Source organism: Bicyclus anynana, chromosome 7 (genome assembly GCF_947172395.1).
Source record: "Bicyclus anynana chromosome 7, ilBicAnyn1.1, whole genome shotgun sequence".
Classification (NCBI taxonomy): Eukaryota; Metazoa; Arthropoda; class Insecta; order Lepidoptera; family Nymphalidae; genus Bicyclus; species Bicyclus anynana.
The window spans coordinates 9844282-9864279 of record NC_069089.1 but is presented as its reverse complement, the minus strand read 5'-3'; the positions used below and the strand labels follow the sequence as shown (position 1 = coordinate 9864279).

Sequence of the window (19998 nt, the reverse complement as noted above, 5' to 3'; positions counted from 1 at the left end):
TATAATCTTTAAACGTCAAAACACTTAGGTTTATAATTATTGAACCTGCGCATTGAGACTGAAATTTTGGTTGAACTTACTTCTTAGTCTATACCTGTATATCACATTTAGAAACTTATAGCCAAGACTTAACAAGACAATGGGTTCATAAAACATAAACATCATTGTCCTAAATCATTGACTTTTTATAATAAAAGAACGCACAAACATGTAGAAATTTTCACTTAAAAACTGCTCAATTTTGCTTTGATATTTTTAGAATTACTGGTAAAGAAAATTAGACCTAAAGGCCTTTAAATATAGTCCAAAATTCAATAAAATCCCAAATTCAAAGCAAAATCAACCTTAAGGACTGAATTTAAGGTTGTTTTGCAAATGCGACTACTTGAATTGAGTGCCAATAAGTTGTGTTTGGCACTCATTGAGTGGGGACGTCTTTGGTTGCTGATTGTGCATCCACTTTTGAATAGGAGATCGATGACCACAATGTATGTTTTTCTTATAAATTCCTATTTTATAGTTCTACAAAAAGCGCCTCCTATTACATTTATTTAGTTTTTTATAGACAGATACCCATTTTATCTTAAAATCACATGATCACGTACGAAGATTTTCTCACGGATGAAGTTGCATGCGTCCACTAGTTTATAACATAAGTATGGATTAGCTATTTTTAACTATTGAAATCGAAATTTAAACAAACGAGGTTAAAGTTTATTCATAAGATTACTGTGAATGAATCCGACCGAATATACTCGTATCTCGTTTTTATATCTTGCACAGTCATTGCCAAAGTATTGTAATTATGTCTTGTAATCATTCATTTATAAGTAACCATTAGAAAAGTGTTTATTACTAATTCTTAGTATATTCATATTTTATTTTTTAGATGCAGTTTTGAAATGAACTTTGTTAAATGAAGTTCTTTATTAGACTAAAAGCCAGCAAAAGCCATACCTAGCTCATTTTATGAAAGCTGAAAGATTACCAGCTTTACTATGCAATTTTCGATTTTCAACTAGGTACGTTTTTTTAAGTATGTCGACTTTTTACTCTTTAAATAGCAATTGCTACTTAGCTGTTATCAAATCAAAAATCATTTATTTCAAGTAGGCTCAGTTTACAAGCACTTTTGACACGTCAGTTGACTATTTGTAAAGATTCTACCACCGGTTCGGAAGGCAGGTTCTGCTGAGAAGATACCGGCAAGAAACTCAACAGTTGCTCTTTTGAAAAAGTCATACAGTATTATAATTTACAATTGATAACAATTACTGTTTACATTTCTTATAGTTTTACTTCCTGTGTGAAGGTGGAAGCTGATCCAACGGCCTCCAAGCATCTTTATCATTAAGTAACTCATCAATGTTGTAGTACCCGCGACTAAGTAAATGTTTTTTAACACATTGCTTAAAGCTATGCATTGGCAGGTCCATCACAGTCTTGGGGATCTTATTATAGAAGAGTACACCCAAACCTACAAAAGATTTTTTTACTCTTTGGAGACGATATGCAGAAATAACTAACTGCCCGTGTAAATGCCCGTGTCTAGTAAGACGTGGGTTTAAATCTCCTTTTCTTTTGTACAAATTAATATTTTGTCTTACATATACTATACTGTTATATATATATTGACAGGCTACTGTTAGTATACCTATTTCTTTAAACTTTTGACGAAGGGACTCGCGTGATTTTAATTGATATATTGCTCGAATTGCTCTTTTCTGAAGTACAAATATAGATTGTATATCGGCAGCCTTGCCCCACAATAAAATACCGTAAGACATTACGCTGTGAAAGTACGCAAAATAAACAAGCCTAGCTGTATCAACATCAGTAAACTGTCTTATTTTTCTCACGGCAAATGCCGCTGAGCTAAGTTTACCAGACAGTTTTTCTATATATATGAGCACCCCACTGAAGTTTACAATCCAAGGTCACTCCCAGGAAAACTGTGGAACTCTCCATTTCCAGTGTTTCAACATCGATCATTATAGACTTATCTAATTTTATAACATTTGTAATTTTCTTATATATCCTACTTTTGTGAATTTTTTCACGTATTCATAAATAACCGTTTGGCCAGTAAAAAATAACTCTTAAAAGCTAAATATTTTTCAAATGGATCCCAAAATCGAAAAATATTGGTACAAAGCCCCTCATATTTTATAGATCTATCCAACGATACATACTATAAAATAAACGAATAAAAAAAATCATTCCCACTTTACAATTTCCCCTAAAAAACATTTTTCAAGATTTTATTTTACGCCTTTTTTCTCATTTTTAATGTACATAAACATGCCAATTTACAGCTTCCTAGTAGTAATAGCCTCTGCGCTAAACCGCGGACAGACGGACGGACGGATGGACGTACAGAAAGACGTACATGGTAATACTGTAAGGGTTCCTTGTGGACTACGGAACCCTAAAAACTGTCATCATCCTTATTATGGAGTTTGGTCTGTGTGTAATTCATCATTATCAACCCATATTCGGCTCACTGCTGAGCTCGAGCCTCCTCTCTGAATGAGAGGGGTTAGGCCAATAGTCCATCACGCTGGCCCACTGCGGATTGGCAGACTTCACACACGCAGAGAATTAAGAAAATTTTCTGGTATGCAGGTTTCCTCACGATGTTTTTCCTTCACCGTTTGACACACGTGATATTTAATTTCCTAAAATGCACACAACTGAAAAGTTGGAGGTGCATGCCCCGGACCGGATTCGAACTCAAACCCTTCGGAAGCGGGGGCAGAGGTCATATCTCCTAATTTTTGTATCGCCAAAAATAAACGGTGTCGATTCAACCAAATCTTATATTCTAACTAATTTACTAAGGTCAGTGTTTAAGTGTCAGATGTTTATTTTACAATTAACACAACAATCAAGGTTGTTTATTACGATTTGATGCCATCAAAATAGTATGTTTTTATAAACGCATTCAGTTCCTATTTGCTTATTTTAAGAAGGTTACACTGTACCTAAATAGAACAATTTGTATTAAGTATTTGTATAAATTAAAGGTTTCCTACTTAAAGTACTTAAAGGGCCTACTTTATTCTAATTTTATATGGTACTAAAAGGGCCTATTTTGTTCTAATAAATAGTGCATTATTATTTTTGCATTCGATTACTTCCTGCTGCTACCATAGGTAAGTGGTATGGTATCTACCATTCCATACAATTTCTTACCATACTTAATAACAGTCGGACGGATATGTATATAGGAGAATGCTAAGATGGATGTGTGGTGTGACAAGAATGGATAAAATTTTTTAATAAAAAACTACAACTTCTAAATCACAAAAATGTTTCTACTAAACTAAAAAGCGAAAAATAACATCGTTCTGATCAGCTTGAAGGCGGTACCAAGAGGGTGCAAACGAACGAAGTGAGTTTTATAATAGAGACACGAGTGCTTTAATGCCAAGTTATGCACGTTTCATATTCTACTTTATCTAATCTCATAAAATAGGAATCTAATAAAATTTAATACTACAACATTTTCCGCCAGTTAGAAAGTATTGATGGCTGTGTTTGTAGCACTTTCCAATATATAAGGGAGAGAATATTATCAATTTATTTATTTATTACGGTATGCATGTGAATAATCTATGACATTATAACAATTTTTAATTTAATAATTGGAATATTATGACACGAGATTAGATGAAATATTTTAAAGGACAATGCCAGACAATGTATAGAAGTTTGACCCACTAAAAAAAATAATTTGCAACAATATATTATATATCATTTTATTGGATTTTTTGTACTATTAAACAAATATTACCTTTTAACCCTTTATAACTAGGGGTATGAAAATAAATCCAAGTTGAAGTTTGATTTCAAGGTTAAGTATATGTGCAGTTTATTATGAAGTAGATAACGATAAAGCGTCGTGATTGGTTTTTTGTAAATACAGAAGCACTTAGCACATGCAATACATTTAAAAAAACGTGATTTTATTATTTTCAAATTACTCCGAGGTGTCTATTACGAGTTTTGATAGTTTGACAGTGTTATGACATTTTATTTTTACATTTTGATCTGACTTCGTAGTTCTGGATTCTAGCCATTTTGAACATAAAATAATTAGAATGCACTAAAAACGCTCTAAAGGGCTCGAACCCAAGGTCGAAATAAGGTTTTTATAAAATAAGTAAACAATGAAAGCTATGAGGAAATAACGTAATGGATATAATTACTTTTTTTGGCAGATTTTTATTCCGGAGTTTAACAGTAAAAATGGTTTATTAAAAAACAATTATTTAAAAATTTAATATATTTAGTACATCTACATTTTCCGCAAAATTCCGAGTGAGGACTGGGTCAGGATCTGGCATTCTCCTTTGATAAAGTTTATGGATCATCTTTGCTTACATTGAGCCTACTGTATTATATCAAGAATGTACATAATGGATAGAATATTGATAATATACTTTATAAATCTCAGTAAGACATGTTTAGTATACTGTTATTCACGGTTAAGGATTTATGATGCAGTCACATATAACATTTAAATGTTTCCTAGTGTATCCGCGTCACTAATTATCATTAATACCTGGGAGACCGAGCTGCGCTTGGTGTTTTTTCTTTGTTTGGCATCATTTCTGTATGAAATGAAAGGCCATCTTTATAATTTTTTTAATAAAAACATACAACGTACCAAATAAATTAAAAAGCATAAAATAACATCATACTATGTCTACCCTCTGATCACTTTGAAGGCGGTGCTGCCCCGGTGATGTATTTATTCAAACCAAATAAGAATATCATATAGATTTAGGTTTATCAGATAGTGTTCTTTCCTCTCTTCCTTTTTTGAAGTCGAAAAACTATATCTACTATACTATATACTAGTTTAGGTCGTATTATTATGCAATATTTACGAGATAATAACGAGGGAATAATGTAGACTATATTATTTTAAAAATATATTTTTGGTGTGGTCTAACTGACTTACAATATTTATAGTGAAAAATTTAAATCATTACCTTCATCATTATCAGGAAAAAAAAATTCAAAATTCATTTATTTCAAGTAGGCTCAGTTTACAAGCACTTTTGACACGTCAGTTGACTATTTGTAAAGATTCTACCACCGGTTCGGAAGGCAGGTTCTGCTGAGAAGATACCGGCAAGAAACTCAACAGTTGCTCTTTTGAAAAAGTCATACAGTATTACAATTTACATTTGATTAAGGAATTGAAAGAAGGATTGAGGAATTATCATTTATAGTATGTGACAAACTGAGAGGTTATTGGATATCAAAAAATTAATGAAGTAAGATACATTTTAATTAGTTATTTAGAGAGTATTGATTAGTACTATAGCCACTAAAGGGTGATTGATTTATATTCATCATTAAATTTTAATACCTTTAAGTCTTTGTACAGAATATGCAATTGAGGAACTGAATGTGCTCACGACTCACGAGCATGGCATCTGCAGTGCAGTCATCACGATTTGAATAATAACTTAGAAGCCAAAACAAAAGAGAATTATTTAATAGGTAAGTGAATAAAGTGTTAATTGAGGATAGTCGAAAATGTTGAAAAATTTATCAAGAAATACTACATTGTTGATTTTAATATAATTACTACGTTTTATATAAATTTAATATACATATACATACGTAATACTTTAAAAAGTGATTTTTAATAAAGGAATTCTTCAATGTTTTACTTGATATATTATCTGTAGTATTATTTAAGAAATGAACAAATAAATATTATGAATGAGTGATCAAATCAGAAATGAGGAAATCCGCAGAAGAACCAAAGGGACAGACACCACAGTTCGATGAGTCCCAAAGCTTAAATCGGGCACATAGATCGAAGAGGCAGAAGACGTTGAGATCCCAAGGTGTTGGAATGGTGTCCCGGCACAGTGTTGGTCGACCCTCTACTAGGTAGAACAAAGACACCAAACTGTTTATAGAGAGTAGCAGATTTAAAAACTCTACAATATGCCCAGCAGTGGATGTCCATCGGCTGTTATGTGACAATAATTGTTAATGATGATGAAATAATATTATTGTCTTAAATACACCTTCAAATAAAATCCCCAGTTAATTATAGTTAGTGAATTATAATAATTTTAAAATTATTTATTAGCTGTGATTAATTATGAATATAAAGTTCAATAAATTATGATAATTGTGGTTATAAAAGTATAATATTGGGCAATATCATCTGTAATAACCCATTGTGGTTAAAAAAGCTATTATTTGGCAATCTGGCCACAATAATAATAAAATATTGATTTAAAATATATTATTTATTTGAATGTGGAAATGCATGTCACGGTATAAACCGACGTATTCGTATACTAAAATGATTATGAAAATTTCCGAGCTACAACTTCATTCATAGATTTTGCTTCATAGCAAAATCTATAAATGAAGCTCGCTAGCTGTCGTCGTCGGAGGATGTAGTCGGTGGATGCGGTTTTGTGAAAAACTCACAATGAATACGATACAAAGATACATACTTAATAATTTGCAATGATTTAAGCTATTTTTACTATTTAATATTAGAAGTATGCAGCAAATTGATACCATTTTGGAATGGTGCCTTTTGATCGGTTGGTTTCTTTTAGAAATTACAGATTAACAATAGTATCTACGATACCAGAAGTGGAATTTGAATGATTGTTTCTCACAAAGATAAATTATAGTTCACGTAGATAATTTGCGGAATCCAGTTAGTAAAAAATTTTACCAACTTAATAAACCATAGTGCCTGTAGATATTTTATATAAAAACTTTTTACATATTCGCAATATCAGCATTATCATAAATGTAGGCGCTTCGTAAAAAGTGGTGGTCATTCGGTGACCACCATATGGACATTAGGTTACCCTATTATATATTAATGTTTAACATAATTCATCATTAAAAGCCTGTTTTAAGTACCAACTATAGAGGCAAGCCTTCCTCCTTACAGGTGGGAGCTTAGACCCACCATGCTGATATAATGCGGGAGGGTGGGCTAGACTGATGTGGGTCGACCAGTATTGCGCTTTCCGATGCGTGGACCACGCGACCATATTGTCCCTCAGATTTATTAATTATGTACTCGTACTCCGCCTATTAGATACCATTACAGCTTCGCGACACTTGAGCTATCGCTGACTTTGTTTCTTCTGCGGGTCTCCTCATTTCTGATTCAATTACTCGTACGTGGTGATACTCCGAGCATAGCTCACTCCATCGCCTGCTGATTAACTGAGCATTCTTACGGGGTTTAAAAGTTCAACATGTGGGATTGTTTCAAAATCAGAATAATAAAGATTACTCATGATGACACATCCATAAATTGCATTCCCCATTTTCTAATTACCCAAATTACATTAACGTTAGATCTATTAAGAGGTATTGCACTAATTAAGTTATTAAAGATGCTATAAATAGCAAGTTATGCGTATTACGATATTATTGTATTTTGGATGTATTAACGCCAAGGTCGCCAAAAAAAAAACCAGGATTTCACATCACCATGAAAATTGTAAGTATTAGTACTTATTTTTATTTGTAGCATCGATAAATCAAATTTTTATGTACTTATATATCCTGTGTTAACTACCTTATTTGAGAAGTTAACCTATGTTGATTTGGATCAGTTGTTTCTCTTTATTGATAGTATCATGATAGACAAAGTCAGATAAAGATGATGGAGTTGGGAGGTCGCCACTAACGCTACCAGATATGAACGCAAAACTAAATAAGAGAACCACCCGTATTTTGGGTTCGTCAGTCTTTGCAAATACTGTGATGTAAAATGTGTCATGTAAAAGTATTTATATAAAAGCTAGTTTTTAATATAAAATATTGTGTCGTGACAACGTCTTATAATTCGATGAAGCCAGATGCAAACTCGAAAAAAGATGTCGTCAGGCGTCGTTCCCTCGCTCTAGGGTTGCCAACTTTTTTTACAAAAAATAATATTCTGATCTATAAAGATTATTAAACAGTATTTTAGAAAAACGAACAGTATTTTATTTATTTGTTGTTTTAAATACATTAATTGGAACTTTCTTTTGAAAAACGCAACCATTCCATCTGTATTTTCTGACGTTGTCACGTTCAACTATCGTCAGTAAACCGTCTTCACAGACAATCGATTTTTTTTCTATTACAGTTCGTCGTGTTGTCCGCCTGTGTCGCGGTGTCCCTGTGCGCAGCTATCCAGGAAGATGACAAGTCTGCACTGGCTGCGTTGAGACAACTGCCTGCTCTCGAACATGAGGAAGTCCACGACGACCTCGGACAGTACTCGCTCCATTACGTCACAGCGGAAGGTACCCGAGTATCGGAACGTGGTCGCCTCATCCCCACTGAAGACGGCGGCCAAGTTCTGATCACCGAAGGCGAGGTATCTTACGTCGGAGGCGATGGAAAAACGTACACCACCAAGTACACTGCTGGACTCGACGGCTATAAGGTTGAAGGAGATCATTTACCCAAACCTGTTGAGTTGGTACCTGCACCTGCCGCGTCTTCTTGAGGATAATTTTCAAAGTGAATAAATACTGAAGAAACAATATGGCGTATTTTTATTGGTAACCTTAATGATCCCCGAGTCAGGAAAAGTTTTTATAGGCAATACTTTTACAATCCTCGACAGTGTTGTTTTCCTCTACCTAAAAATAGCCACAAAAGCTGCGATTACGCTAATGCTGACAGATTCAGGGGGAGCTGTCACACACGCAAAAAATATCCCCATATCTGGAAAAACAAAATATTTGGTCTCATGAATTTTACAGTCAGATTTTTTTTATTAACATTTTTTTGTGAAACTTTGTCTTATCACACACTATTCACACTAGGGCAAGTGGAGCTGCGGGCTCCAGTGAGCGCTCCCGCTAACAGTGGTATAATGCGCCGCATGAGATGGTCTCGTCCGCATAATGAGAGCGTCATGCGTCATGCGTGCTTACTATGGGGCGAAAGAGGGGGTACCGGTCAAAGATGTGGTCACTGTTTCAGACTCTTGAGCCAGCAGTGACCTTGACTACGCAGCGACTATCGACTATGATCGCAGGTTTTCAAGTTATTAAAATATTTTTTTATTTTTTTTGTATATTAAAAAAAGAATCAAAAATCAAAATCATTTATTTCAACAGTTAAGCGAGAGCTTTTTAAGTTGTTGGTCGAAACTTTTGATTATAAGACTTGATTCGAAACATTATATGAAGTGAAAAGCTTCGACCAACACCTTAAGAAGTTTTCACTTAACTGTTGGATCAAGGGTCTTTTGTATTTTATTAACATTGTTTAAAAAAAGACAGATAATTAAAATTATAATATTTATAATTTTATTTATCTGTCCTTTTATATTTATATATTTTGTGGATTGATAAGTTTTGTAGTAAAATAAATATATATTATTAAATCGGTTTTTTGAGGCATCAGTAAAAAAATAATGGACCTACTACTTATAGGTTTTAGATTTCATATTATACCTTTACGACACGCGTGGTCTGACATTTACCTTGCGAAATGTGTGTTTGCACATAACTTGCGCTACCTATGAAACTTGTAAGTGTGAATGAAAATAGCAGACGTTTTGTTGTGGTAGAACACAATATGTGATAACCGCGAAAATGGTACTCGTATTGTTTCTAGAGAATTCTCGTATGCTTTCTACTAAGAAATTGTATTGCTATACATTATTTCCATCGCAATTTCTTTTTTAAAAAGAATATTTACCATATTTTTTCAGTTTGATAGCCTTAGGATTGTATTTCGTTGTTACGTGTGTGGTTTTCATTTACATTGTGTAGATACATTAACGTATCTATAAATTTAAATCATGCTTTTGTATTGCAGCTAATATTTTAAATATATTAATAAACTTTTATGACTCGAAGGGCGTAAACTAGCTAACCGCAAAATAATAACCTTTATGTTGAGTTAAAAGTACTTCTTCATATTTTGTTTTCTTACAAAATTCATGTCGATTAGCCACTCAGTCAATTGCAACAAACTAAACACACCTGTTACTGCATAGCGTCTTAATTAACCGACTTCAAAAAAAGGAGGGGATTCTCAATGCGATGAATATGTTTATTTATATTTGTTACCTCATATAACTTTGTAATTTATTAACCAAGTCTGAAAAATATTTTTTGTTTGAAAGAGTGTACTTCCAGATAGGTCCCATTTAATTTTCACGAAAATCAGTAGTAGGTACTTTTGTGTTAAAATTAAAATCTGTCACTTTGTTTATGAATCTCGTCGATGTCCATGTACCTAGTAGGTTTTGCGTATTTAAAAAAGTACATCTATGTAAACTTTTACATTATAAATATTAGTAGGATTATTTGACCTCAGTGATATTCATTACGCATATGCATTTCCTTTCAAATTGAATGAGTAAGTAGGTAATATTTTATTATTTAATAGAACATACTTCATCTTATTTTTATTTGAAATATTGAATATCACGTTTAGGATAACAATCGCAATAATATATTTCCTTATTAGACTTTATTAACGGTGACACAACGTTTTGTTGTTGGCATTTATTATATGTTGTTGGTAAATAAAGGTAAAAATCAATTATCACGTTTGCTGTTGAACATCTTTTATGTAAGATTTTTTATAATGTTAGTTATTAATTTGCACAAAGTGGGAAATTCCAATGCAGATAATATTTATGATAGTGACGTTTTTGTCTACGAGTTTCAACAAAGCGTTGTTGTTTAGAAGCAGCTATTGTCTTGGAAAATTTGCATATTATGGGTTATGCAGTAACACTGAAATGTACATTTCCAAATACCTAAACTAATGTCCAAAGATCTTCACTTTTACATTTATAATATGAATGTAGACATAAAATAAAATTGGTAATCTCCCTCCAGTTGGTCTCTCATGACTGAGGATCCCAGTTCTCCATAACTTTCCGCATGATGTACTCCCCATATAATTATGTTGAAGAGCATTGGTGATAAAATACATCCTTGACGAACACCTTTCCTTGTCTTAAACATTATAAAGAGGTAAGAATTATTTTTTGTTTGTTTGTTACGGATAGGTTCCGAAACTTCTAGACCGATTTTAATAATGGAAAGCTACATTACCAGAAAGTACGATTTTATTCAGGTATTCCATGGGATTAGAAACTATGCGGATAAAATCACAGGTTTGTGGGAAAATAAAACAGCAATAATTATTATCTTTAATTTATGTATTCTTTAGGAAAGCTTCGATACAAAAGTGTAAAAATAAAAAAAAACGTAACCTATGGCACAGTTAGATACAGTATTACTCATCGGATGTGCAAAACACAGTTATAACTGAGATCGAGTATTATATTGTGTTAGTATCGACGGAACTGGCTTCGACCAGGGTTTTTAGTTATTTACACGGTCTAAGTTAATGGTAAGGGAGTCCATGATTCAAAATGTAGATTAACTCGAGCATCGGAAACCTATTAGATTTGGTACATTAGATGATAAGAGTAGATAATAAATTGTCAACATTTCCGCTTTCACTAGTAAAATCATATAAAGATTGTAAAGACTTTTAGTACTTCAGCTCGTGGAAATTAAGGTGCTCAAAATTATCCAAGGTATCGTCCTGTTCATTCACATGCTCGAGTAAATCCCAAAATTGGCTCTTCGGCTCCCCTACTATAATACCAGTTTTATTAATTGATTAATCTATTTTTGTCCAAGGGAGGTTTTGGGTTTGTATCCTTCTGTGTCAGCGGTAAATGTCACAGTGTAGTGCTTGCCGTCAGGAGCTACGTAGGAGTATTGCCCTTTCACAGACAGTGCTGCGTTCTCAGATTGAGGGTTGTCGATCTTGCCCTCTTCTTGTCTTGAAGTGCCATCGCTGGTTTCATACCTGTTTATAAGAAAAGTAATGTGTAGATAAAATAAAAAAATATTGTATTTTGTAGTTTTCCAACCATGAAGGTATTTTGGTAGTATGTATGTGTGTATGTATGTTAATTTCTTTGGCACGCTCAACAGCCCAAACGGCTAGACAGATTTCGACGTATTAGGTGTCATTGAGTTTGTGACAATTGTAATAGTGGCATAGGCTATACAAATTTTTAAAATGGTGCCAGTAACTAAAAAAAATGGGGGGTGGATTTGGTTCGTTTTTACTCTATTAATATCGGTATCAAATGAAAGGTGGAAAACCATCACAAAAATATATTTACTTATACATTACTGTTTTAACACCTTATATACTTAGTTACATTTAAAATTTATGGTCGGTCTTGAAGAAACTGAAAAGTCTAAAAAAAAAATATTATCACAAAAACAAAAAAACCCGACTGCCTAAGCGTTATGAATTGAAAACTGAAAAACAAGTATCACAATATCTATTCATAATTCTAACTAAATACTTTATGGTGCTGCAGGCGGGGACTTTGATTTTTTATTAATTTGATTTTAATTTTTTGATGCCTGAATTTAGTAGCAACCCTAGGACATTAAAACGCTTTGGTTTTATGGTGTGTATACGAGTAACTTCAATATAATATTATCAATAATGTAAAAGGTATTGTGTAGAATAATGGCATCAAAAGTTCAGAATTACTTAGTAATTGAATTCTTAGAACGTGCAGATAAATCTCCAAGATCAGTTAAAAGGTAGGTCGTCCTCAATACAAATATGAGAGTTCAAACGTGATGTGTTCAAAGTTCAAAGAGAGCATCAATGATTACGTGAAATCTTTAGAATACCAGTCACAGTTATTGACATACTTTACAATACTTTGTTGTTGCAATCGTATAGGTGCATTTAATTAGGGAGAAAATGTTATATTGCTTTAATCTTATTATTTAATTAGGAAGAAAATGTTATATTGCTATACTCTATTATTTTGACGACCTCCGTGGCGCTGTGGTATGTACGGTGGATATACAAGACGGAGGTCCTGGGTTCGATCCCCGGCTGGGCCGATTGAGGTTTTCTTAATTGGTCTGGCTGGTGGGAGGTTTCAGCCGTGGCTAGTTTCCACCCTACCGACAAAGGCGTACTGCCAAGCGATTTAGCGTTCCGGTACGATGTCGTGTAGAAACCGAAAGGGGTGAGGATTTTCATCCTCCTTCTAACAAGTTAGCCCGCTTCCATCTTAGATTGCATCATCACTTACCATCAGGTGAGATTGTAGTCAAGGGCTAACTTGTAAAGAATAAAATAAAAAAATAACTTTTTCAGCCGCTAGACGTTTACTGGCCTATTATAGAGACTTCTAAACACCACGTTTTTGAGCTCAAAAATATCGCTAATACACTCGAAGGTAAATTTTAGCTGGTTTGAAATTAACTGGATGAAGCCACAGGACAAATCCAAGCTACTTAGAAATTACTAACGAGCTAGAAATCCAGAACCTCCCAGTTACAAAGCAAAGTATATAGGATTATATTTTTAGCTTGAAATGAATTAATTGACTACTGTACATAATTATTGGCTCCTACAATTTTTCATTGTTTTTTGAGCGTGTTTGTAGTAGTTTGGTTTACGGTTTTTTCCAGACGCGCTATGTTGGAACTGCTAAGGAGGTACTGTATAATCACAGTTATCCATCAGCATTTAATTATATTAATGTGTTTTAGTTATAAAAATGATGATGGTTTGTTTAATAAAATTTTACTGAAAGTGAACTTACGCTGAAATAGCTGTGATTAAATTGGACGGCTAATCATCATTATCAACCTATATTCGGCTCACTGCTGAGCTCGAGTCTCCTCTCAGAATGAGTGGGTTAGGCCAATAGTCCACCACGTTGACCCAATGCGGATTGGCAGACTTCACACACGCAGAGAATTAAGAAAATTATCTCGTATACAGGTTTCCTCGCAATGTTTTTTCTTCACCGTTTGAGACACGTGATATTTATTTATTTATTTATTTTTTTTTTTTTTTAATGAAAATAGGCTCGCGTTTGACCATGATCTAACCTGATGGTAAGTGTAGATACAGTCTAAGATGGGACACGCTTGCCTAGAAGGTGCCTATTCACTCTTGTTTTGAAGATACCCAAGTTATAATATTCAGGAAACACAGACTTGGGAAGGGTATTCCAAACCTTAGCCGTGCGTATGAGAAAAGAAGACGCAAAGCGTTTTGTACGGGTCCTAGGGACATCTACAATATAGGGATGAAAACCCACCCGATGTCTTGCGGTGCGATGGTAAAAAGGCGAAGGTGGTATGACATCGAATAGCTCCTGAGCACATTCTCCAAAATATATCCTATAAAACACCGATAAACTGGCAACTTTCCGCCGATGCTCAAGGGTCTGGAGTTTGGTCAAAAGCGGTGGATCTGTGCCAATGAGTCTCCTGGCTCGGCGATCCACAGCATCCAAAGCAGCCAATTGGTATTTGGCTGAGCCGTCAAAAAGATGGCTGCAGTACTCCATGCAAGACCGGACTTGGGCCTGATATAGAGTAAGTAATTGCTGTGAGGAGAAGTACTGCTTAACCTTACGGAGTATTCCAAGTTTTTTGGCCGCGGTTTTGGCTTTAGATTCTATGGACCGCCCAAAGTTGATGTTAGCCGAAATATCGACACCCAGGAGATCGATGTGGTCAGTGATAGGCAAGGATACATTTCTGAATGTAGGTGTAAATGGAAAAGGAGTCCGTTTTGCCGTCAGTAGACATGCCTGCGTTTTGGTTGCATTGAACTGAACTAAATTAGCGTCGCCCCATTCGGAGACTTCCTTTAGGGTAGAGTTCAATCGAGAAACCATCGCCTCCCTGAGTTCGTTAGTTTCAGTTCCACCGGCGCGCGGTCCGGATAAATATCTTTCCGTTACCGTATTGTCATCTGCATAACCAAGGGTTCCAGGTTTCAGCAGGTCATTAATATGCAGTAAAAAAAGAGTAGCGGAAAGTACCGACCCTTGAGGAACTCCAGCGTTAATAGCCAACAAAAATTTTTAAATGCACACAACTGAAAAGTTGGTGGTGCATGCTCCAGGCCGGATTCGAACCCACACCCTCTGGAATCGGAGGCAGAGGTTATATCCACTGGGCTATCACGGCTCTTAAACAAAATATAACGGACAACGGACGGCAAATACAATCATCAATCATCGATTGAGTGGCTAACAATTAATGCAGAATAGATATAAATTAAAGATTGGTTACAAAAATATCTTACAATTCACGGTTTTGGTTTTCCGCTTGTATCATAGAGTAATTTATTAATTTACTAACTTCAGTATTGCATTACCTAATGAACTTTTATGTTATACCATTATTCATCCTCATATATACTTAATATTATAAAGCTGAAGAGTTTCTTTGTTTGTTTGCTTGCTTGAACGCGCTAATCTCAGGAACTACTGGTTTGATTTAATAAACCGTGCGGCGTCAGCCAGAAAATTATATTTGTAGCAATGGGGATGTTTTAGTTTATTGGTATTCCCTGGAGCTTTGTGCATTTCCGATTACACTTTTTTTGAAATGGCTCGATTACGAGTATTCTTAACTAGGTACTGTTGTAAAAAAATGCCCTTAGATTATGATCAATGAATATTAAATGTCTAATTATATATTTTATTTTAAGAGCTAATCGTTCTCTTCTTTAAAAGATTTAGTCTCGGAAAATAAATAATGTAAATTGGTAAGGTATTCGTGTGTATTTGAATACGCTAATCTCCAGAATTACTAGCCAATTTTGTTTCGACGAATGATACTCCACTGCGCTGGATGCCAGCGATGGGATGGGATTCTATTTCTATGGCACTGTTGTCATTTAAATCTCGTACTAATACTACATACGCATTACCAAAATCTGGAATGCCTTTCGAGGTCTATTTTCATGATCCTTACGACTTGGGTGTCTCAAAAACAATATTCGAAAGGCTTATTCCTTATTTTTAATTGTTTTAATTTTAAGTTATCTGCAATAACTTTTTCAACTATTATCTGGTGTAGCTGTACTTAATGTAACCCAGTTGTCAGTCAAAGCGTAACTTCAGTGAGTCATTTACTATTGAATTTTTCAGCTTTTTTCAGGCAATATTACACTATATAAACGATGTTAGTTTTTAATACTGCAGCTAGACCATTAGGTTTTATGTTTATAGAAAACTTATAAATCTTTGGACATTTGTGTATTCAGTACCTGTTAGTGATGAACCACACACCAGGTGGAGTAAAATGGACAACATTTTGCGTGACACTTATGTCTTGCAAGTGTTCCATCACTAGAAAACATAGTAATACATCAGACCTATTCATCTTTTGAATATACATAGCCATGATGGCTCAGTGGATGTGACCTCTTATAATGGGGCATGCACCAACTTTTCAGTTGAGTTTATTGTATATAAGAGAGAGATTTTTTATTGTATAGAAAATGTTATAAAAATATCATATCTAACTAGGATAGCCAGTTCTTGAACTCATGAAAAATTGTAAACCATGTGTTTATCACACATGGTTTATAAACGATAATTATTATTATACAAACATGCCCAGATATAAATTTTGAACGAAATCGGTGCAGAAATAAAAAAAATCAAAATCAAAACTCACGCAAAGCTATATCCATCGGGCTGCACGTCGCTGTCGAACCGCAGGATTTGGACGTCCTGGGGGTTTTGGGGAGCTGCGGCGCATAGCGCGGCGAGAACGCACACAACTGTCACCTGAGAAACAAAAATTATACACATATAAATAAACAAATACATTAAAAACTGGTGGAAGGCTTCGGCCTTGGCTAGTTACCACCCTACCGGCAAAGACGTACCGCCAAACGATTAAGCGCTTTCGTTTGTTCGTCGTGTAGAAACCGAAAGGGGTGGGATTTTCATCCTCTTCCTAACAAGTTAGCCCGCTTTCATCTTAGATTGCATCATCACCACAAACCAAACCATACAAAAATTATACATACATATTCAGTAATCAATATTTAAAAAGTTAATTGATAGGAAATATTATCACAGTCATCTCAGAGCATTATTTTTGGTTTTACATCTATATGCATTATACATTAAACTTTAAGCTATTTGAATATTTTGAATCTTTGAAAATTTTCCAGCTTCAGAACAGTTAGCTAATGCTAACGCCACTAAAAAAGCTTTCGATGTTATTCCAATAAAGTCAAACTGCTGTTTTTTCTGTGGGTATTCCAATTTTAACTTAATTTCTCGTTTCTCATGCTTAAGTAATTTTATTTAAATTTGCATTACGTATTAAAAAAATAAGACTTTATTCACTAATCATTAAAATTTTGCTGTTCTCTGACACTCATGATTCTAAAGTTATTTAAGAATAGTAGTTATATATTTTAAAATATTTTGTTATAAAAAAATAGAGATCCAATTTTTTTGTAGGGACTTCCAAACATCACGATCCTGAGCCGCTCAGCTCAGGAATTGTTATTACTGATTGTTAATTTTAAAACATTGGAAATTCTAATCATATATTATGTTCACATTGCGTTATGTAAGAACTGACCTTTCGTACATTTTGCAATACAACTTAGTGTAATCGCTAATTACTTTTGACCGTCAACTAATGAAGTCAACCTATCAATACGTTACACTGCCAAACACCGAAAAACTTTCAGCGCCGAAAACTTAATTCAAATTAAAAATAACCTTCGTGAAGTATTAAATATTAAATTATATAATAATTGAGACTCACGTATTTGAGCATGTTGTTCAGTATTCCTCGTGAGCACAGACTAACGAATGAGTAGCTATTGTGGAATCGTTGATTTTATATGCATTCTGAGATGCAGCATTTGCAGAAGGCTGACATCATATGATGGAGCGTTACAAGAACCACCACTCTCCGGCGAAGATGTCTCATGTTTTTTGTCCACAATTACAAACGAACCGTATGCCTGATAATACACAAAATATTGACCCGAGCACTTACTGTACGTGCCCAATTAGGAGAAGTGTTACGTTTTATTTACTTGCACTTACGTTGACATCAAAACTTTAGATCTACTATTGCATGGTGCTTTCATCTTACGAACACTCGTATTTCGTTGGATATTTGTTTATTTTCAACTAGACTTTGATCCAAACTTATTTAGTATTCATTTTGATAACATCATAAATAATCTCTTTTACATTTCAGAAGTAGCATAGATTTTAAGTTGGATTTTAATGTATAAATAAAATAGGGAAAAATACTGAATATTGAGTAAATTTTGTACTTGTTGTAGCGATTTGTTAATCCATGTAAAATGAATCGAAAAATTTGTATAGAAAATAAATGTCTAAATTCGAAAATACTATTATTTGTTTACAATTTAGTCTTTTTCAATCCAATTTTTTTAAAGTGTACAGACAACTTTATTAAGATTTTTCTCCTGTAACTGATGTATGTTAATTAAATTAGATAGTCACAGTACTCATTGTTATTTAACGTCAGATAAGTATAACATCGAAAAGTAACAAGAAAAACATCGTGAGGAAACTTGCATACCAGAGAATTTTCTTAATTTTCTGAGTGTGTGAAGTCTGCCAAGCCGCATTGGGCCATCAAGTGAGGTGTTATCCGTGGGATACTACAATTATTTTTGCCTTAATATTTTTCGGTTGAAATTGTTCTCAGTTCTTCTTAATAAGTAAAGCTCATGTTAGGAATATATAGAGAAACCGTAAGAACTATTATTGAGAAAATCTGGAGCGGCACTACTAAATATTATATATTATTATTATAGGGAATGAAAAGTTTTGAAGCTTCATGAAAATTACCTGAGACATTATAATTTAATTACCTGCCCTTAATTATTTAATTTATTATTCTACAAAGTATTTCCATGTTGATAATTTTTCACAGAAATTAAATTAAAACATTAACACTAAGAATTAGAAGAAAAATAAAATCTAAACAAATAAAATAATTATGTATAACAATCACACCATCTAATCGTACACCCATAGGTAAGGTACTCAATACTCTGGCGCTGTTACCCCTCCGGGTGGCAAGACTTATCCTTTGAGCTAAACAAGGGCTAGCTGAATTGCATAGGAATTAACCTTTTTCAAGAGCAACAGGATATTGTGTCCGAGGGTGCCACAATGGATTCCCAACATTAATTAATCTTTGGTCAAGGTCGCAAATGGCATTTTATCAGATATTTAGGTATCGTATAGTCTTATACGTTGATTTATATTGTTTACAAGGAACCCTTATAGTTTCGTCATGTATATGTATGTCCGTGGTTTAAATCAAAGACTATTAGTACGCCGATAAAGTCGTTAAAAAAAATCTTTTTCAAAGATATTGCTAGAGTCATGTGTCCCCCTCTGCCAGCTAAACGCTGGTTTAGTCGAGTCGAAGAGTTGAATCAAAAATGTGGAGATCCGTAGAAGAAACAAAGTCACCGACATAGCTCAACGAGTAGCAAAGCTGAAGTGGCAACGGGCGGAACACATACTTCGACGGGCCGATGGACGTTGGACGTTGGGGTCCCAAGCTGGAATGGCGACCCCGCACTAGAAAGTGCAGTGTTGGTCGACCCCCCGACGAATCGCTGGATGCAGGCGGCTCGGGATCGTGATGTTTGGAAGTCTCTACAAAATCTATGCTAATATTATAAAGCTGAAGAGTTTGTTTGTTTGATTGAACGCGCTAATCTCAGGAACTACTGGTCCGATTTGAAAAATTCTTTCAGTGTTCGATAGCCCATTTATCGAGGAAGGCTATAGGCTATATTTTATCTATGTATTCCTACGGGAACAGAAACCACGCGGATGAAACCGCGCGGCATATACTAGTCTTGAATATGTCATGCAGTGCACGTCCATCGGCTGATATGATGATGATTATGATGAAGTGTATCACATAAACTTTTATAAGATGTACCTATATAAACTTTTCCATTAGACGACGTCGTTAAGAAATAGTACGTGAGTGAAAACACAATGGGCCAATCGAAAGTTTCATATTGCTAACGTTATGTATGACAACACATTTGCAAATAATGTACACATGCCTTTTTGAGGTTTTTAATATACACATATTATGTACATGTATATTGTATACT

The 19998-nt window shown here is 34.2% G+C and overlaps 2 protein-coding genes across 2 annotated transcripts; one reads left to right on the top strand and one right to left on the bottom strand.

Annotated features, from left to right (window-relative positions):
• Nucleotides 1-7351: 7351 nt before the first annotated feature.
• LOC112054557 (flexible cuticle protein 12-like) lies at nucleotides 7352-8549 on the top strand. Its single transcript, XM_024094387.2, has 2 exons — nucleotides 7352-7513; nucleotides 8147-8549. Exons 1-2 carry the CDS (start codon nucleotides 7505-7507, stop codon nucleotides 8510-8512), a joined length of 375 nt encoding a protein of 124 aa, XP_023950155.1. The 5' UTR covers nucleotides 7352-7504; the 3' UTR covers nucleotides 8513-8549.
• Nucleotides 8550-11176: 2627 nt separating this feature from the next.
• LOC112054545 (endocuticle structural glycoprotein ABD-5-like) lies at nucleotides 11177-17761 on the bottom strand. The gene is made up of 3 exons (XM_024094371.2): nucleotides 17637-17761; nucleotides 16524-16636; nucleotides 11177-11859 (listed from the first exon to the last, which is right to left on the bottom strand). The coding sequence occupies exons 1-3, from the start codon at nucleotides 17646-17648 to the stop codon at nucleotides 11673-11675; spliced, it is 312 nt and encodes a 103-aa protein (XP_023950139.1). The 5' UTR covers nucleotides 17649-17761; the 3' UTR covers nucleotides 11177-11672.
• Nucleotides 17762-19998: the final 2237 nt, after the last annotated feature.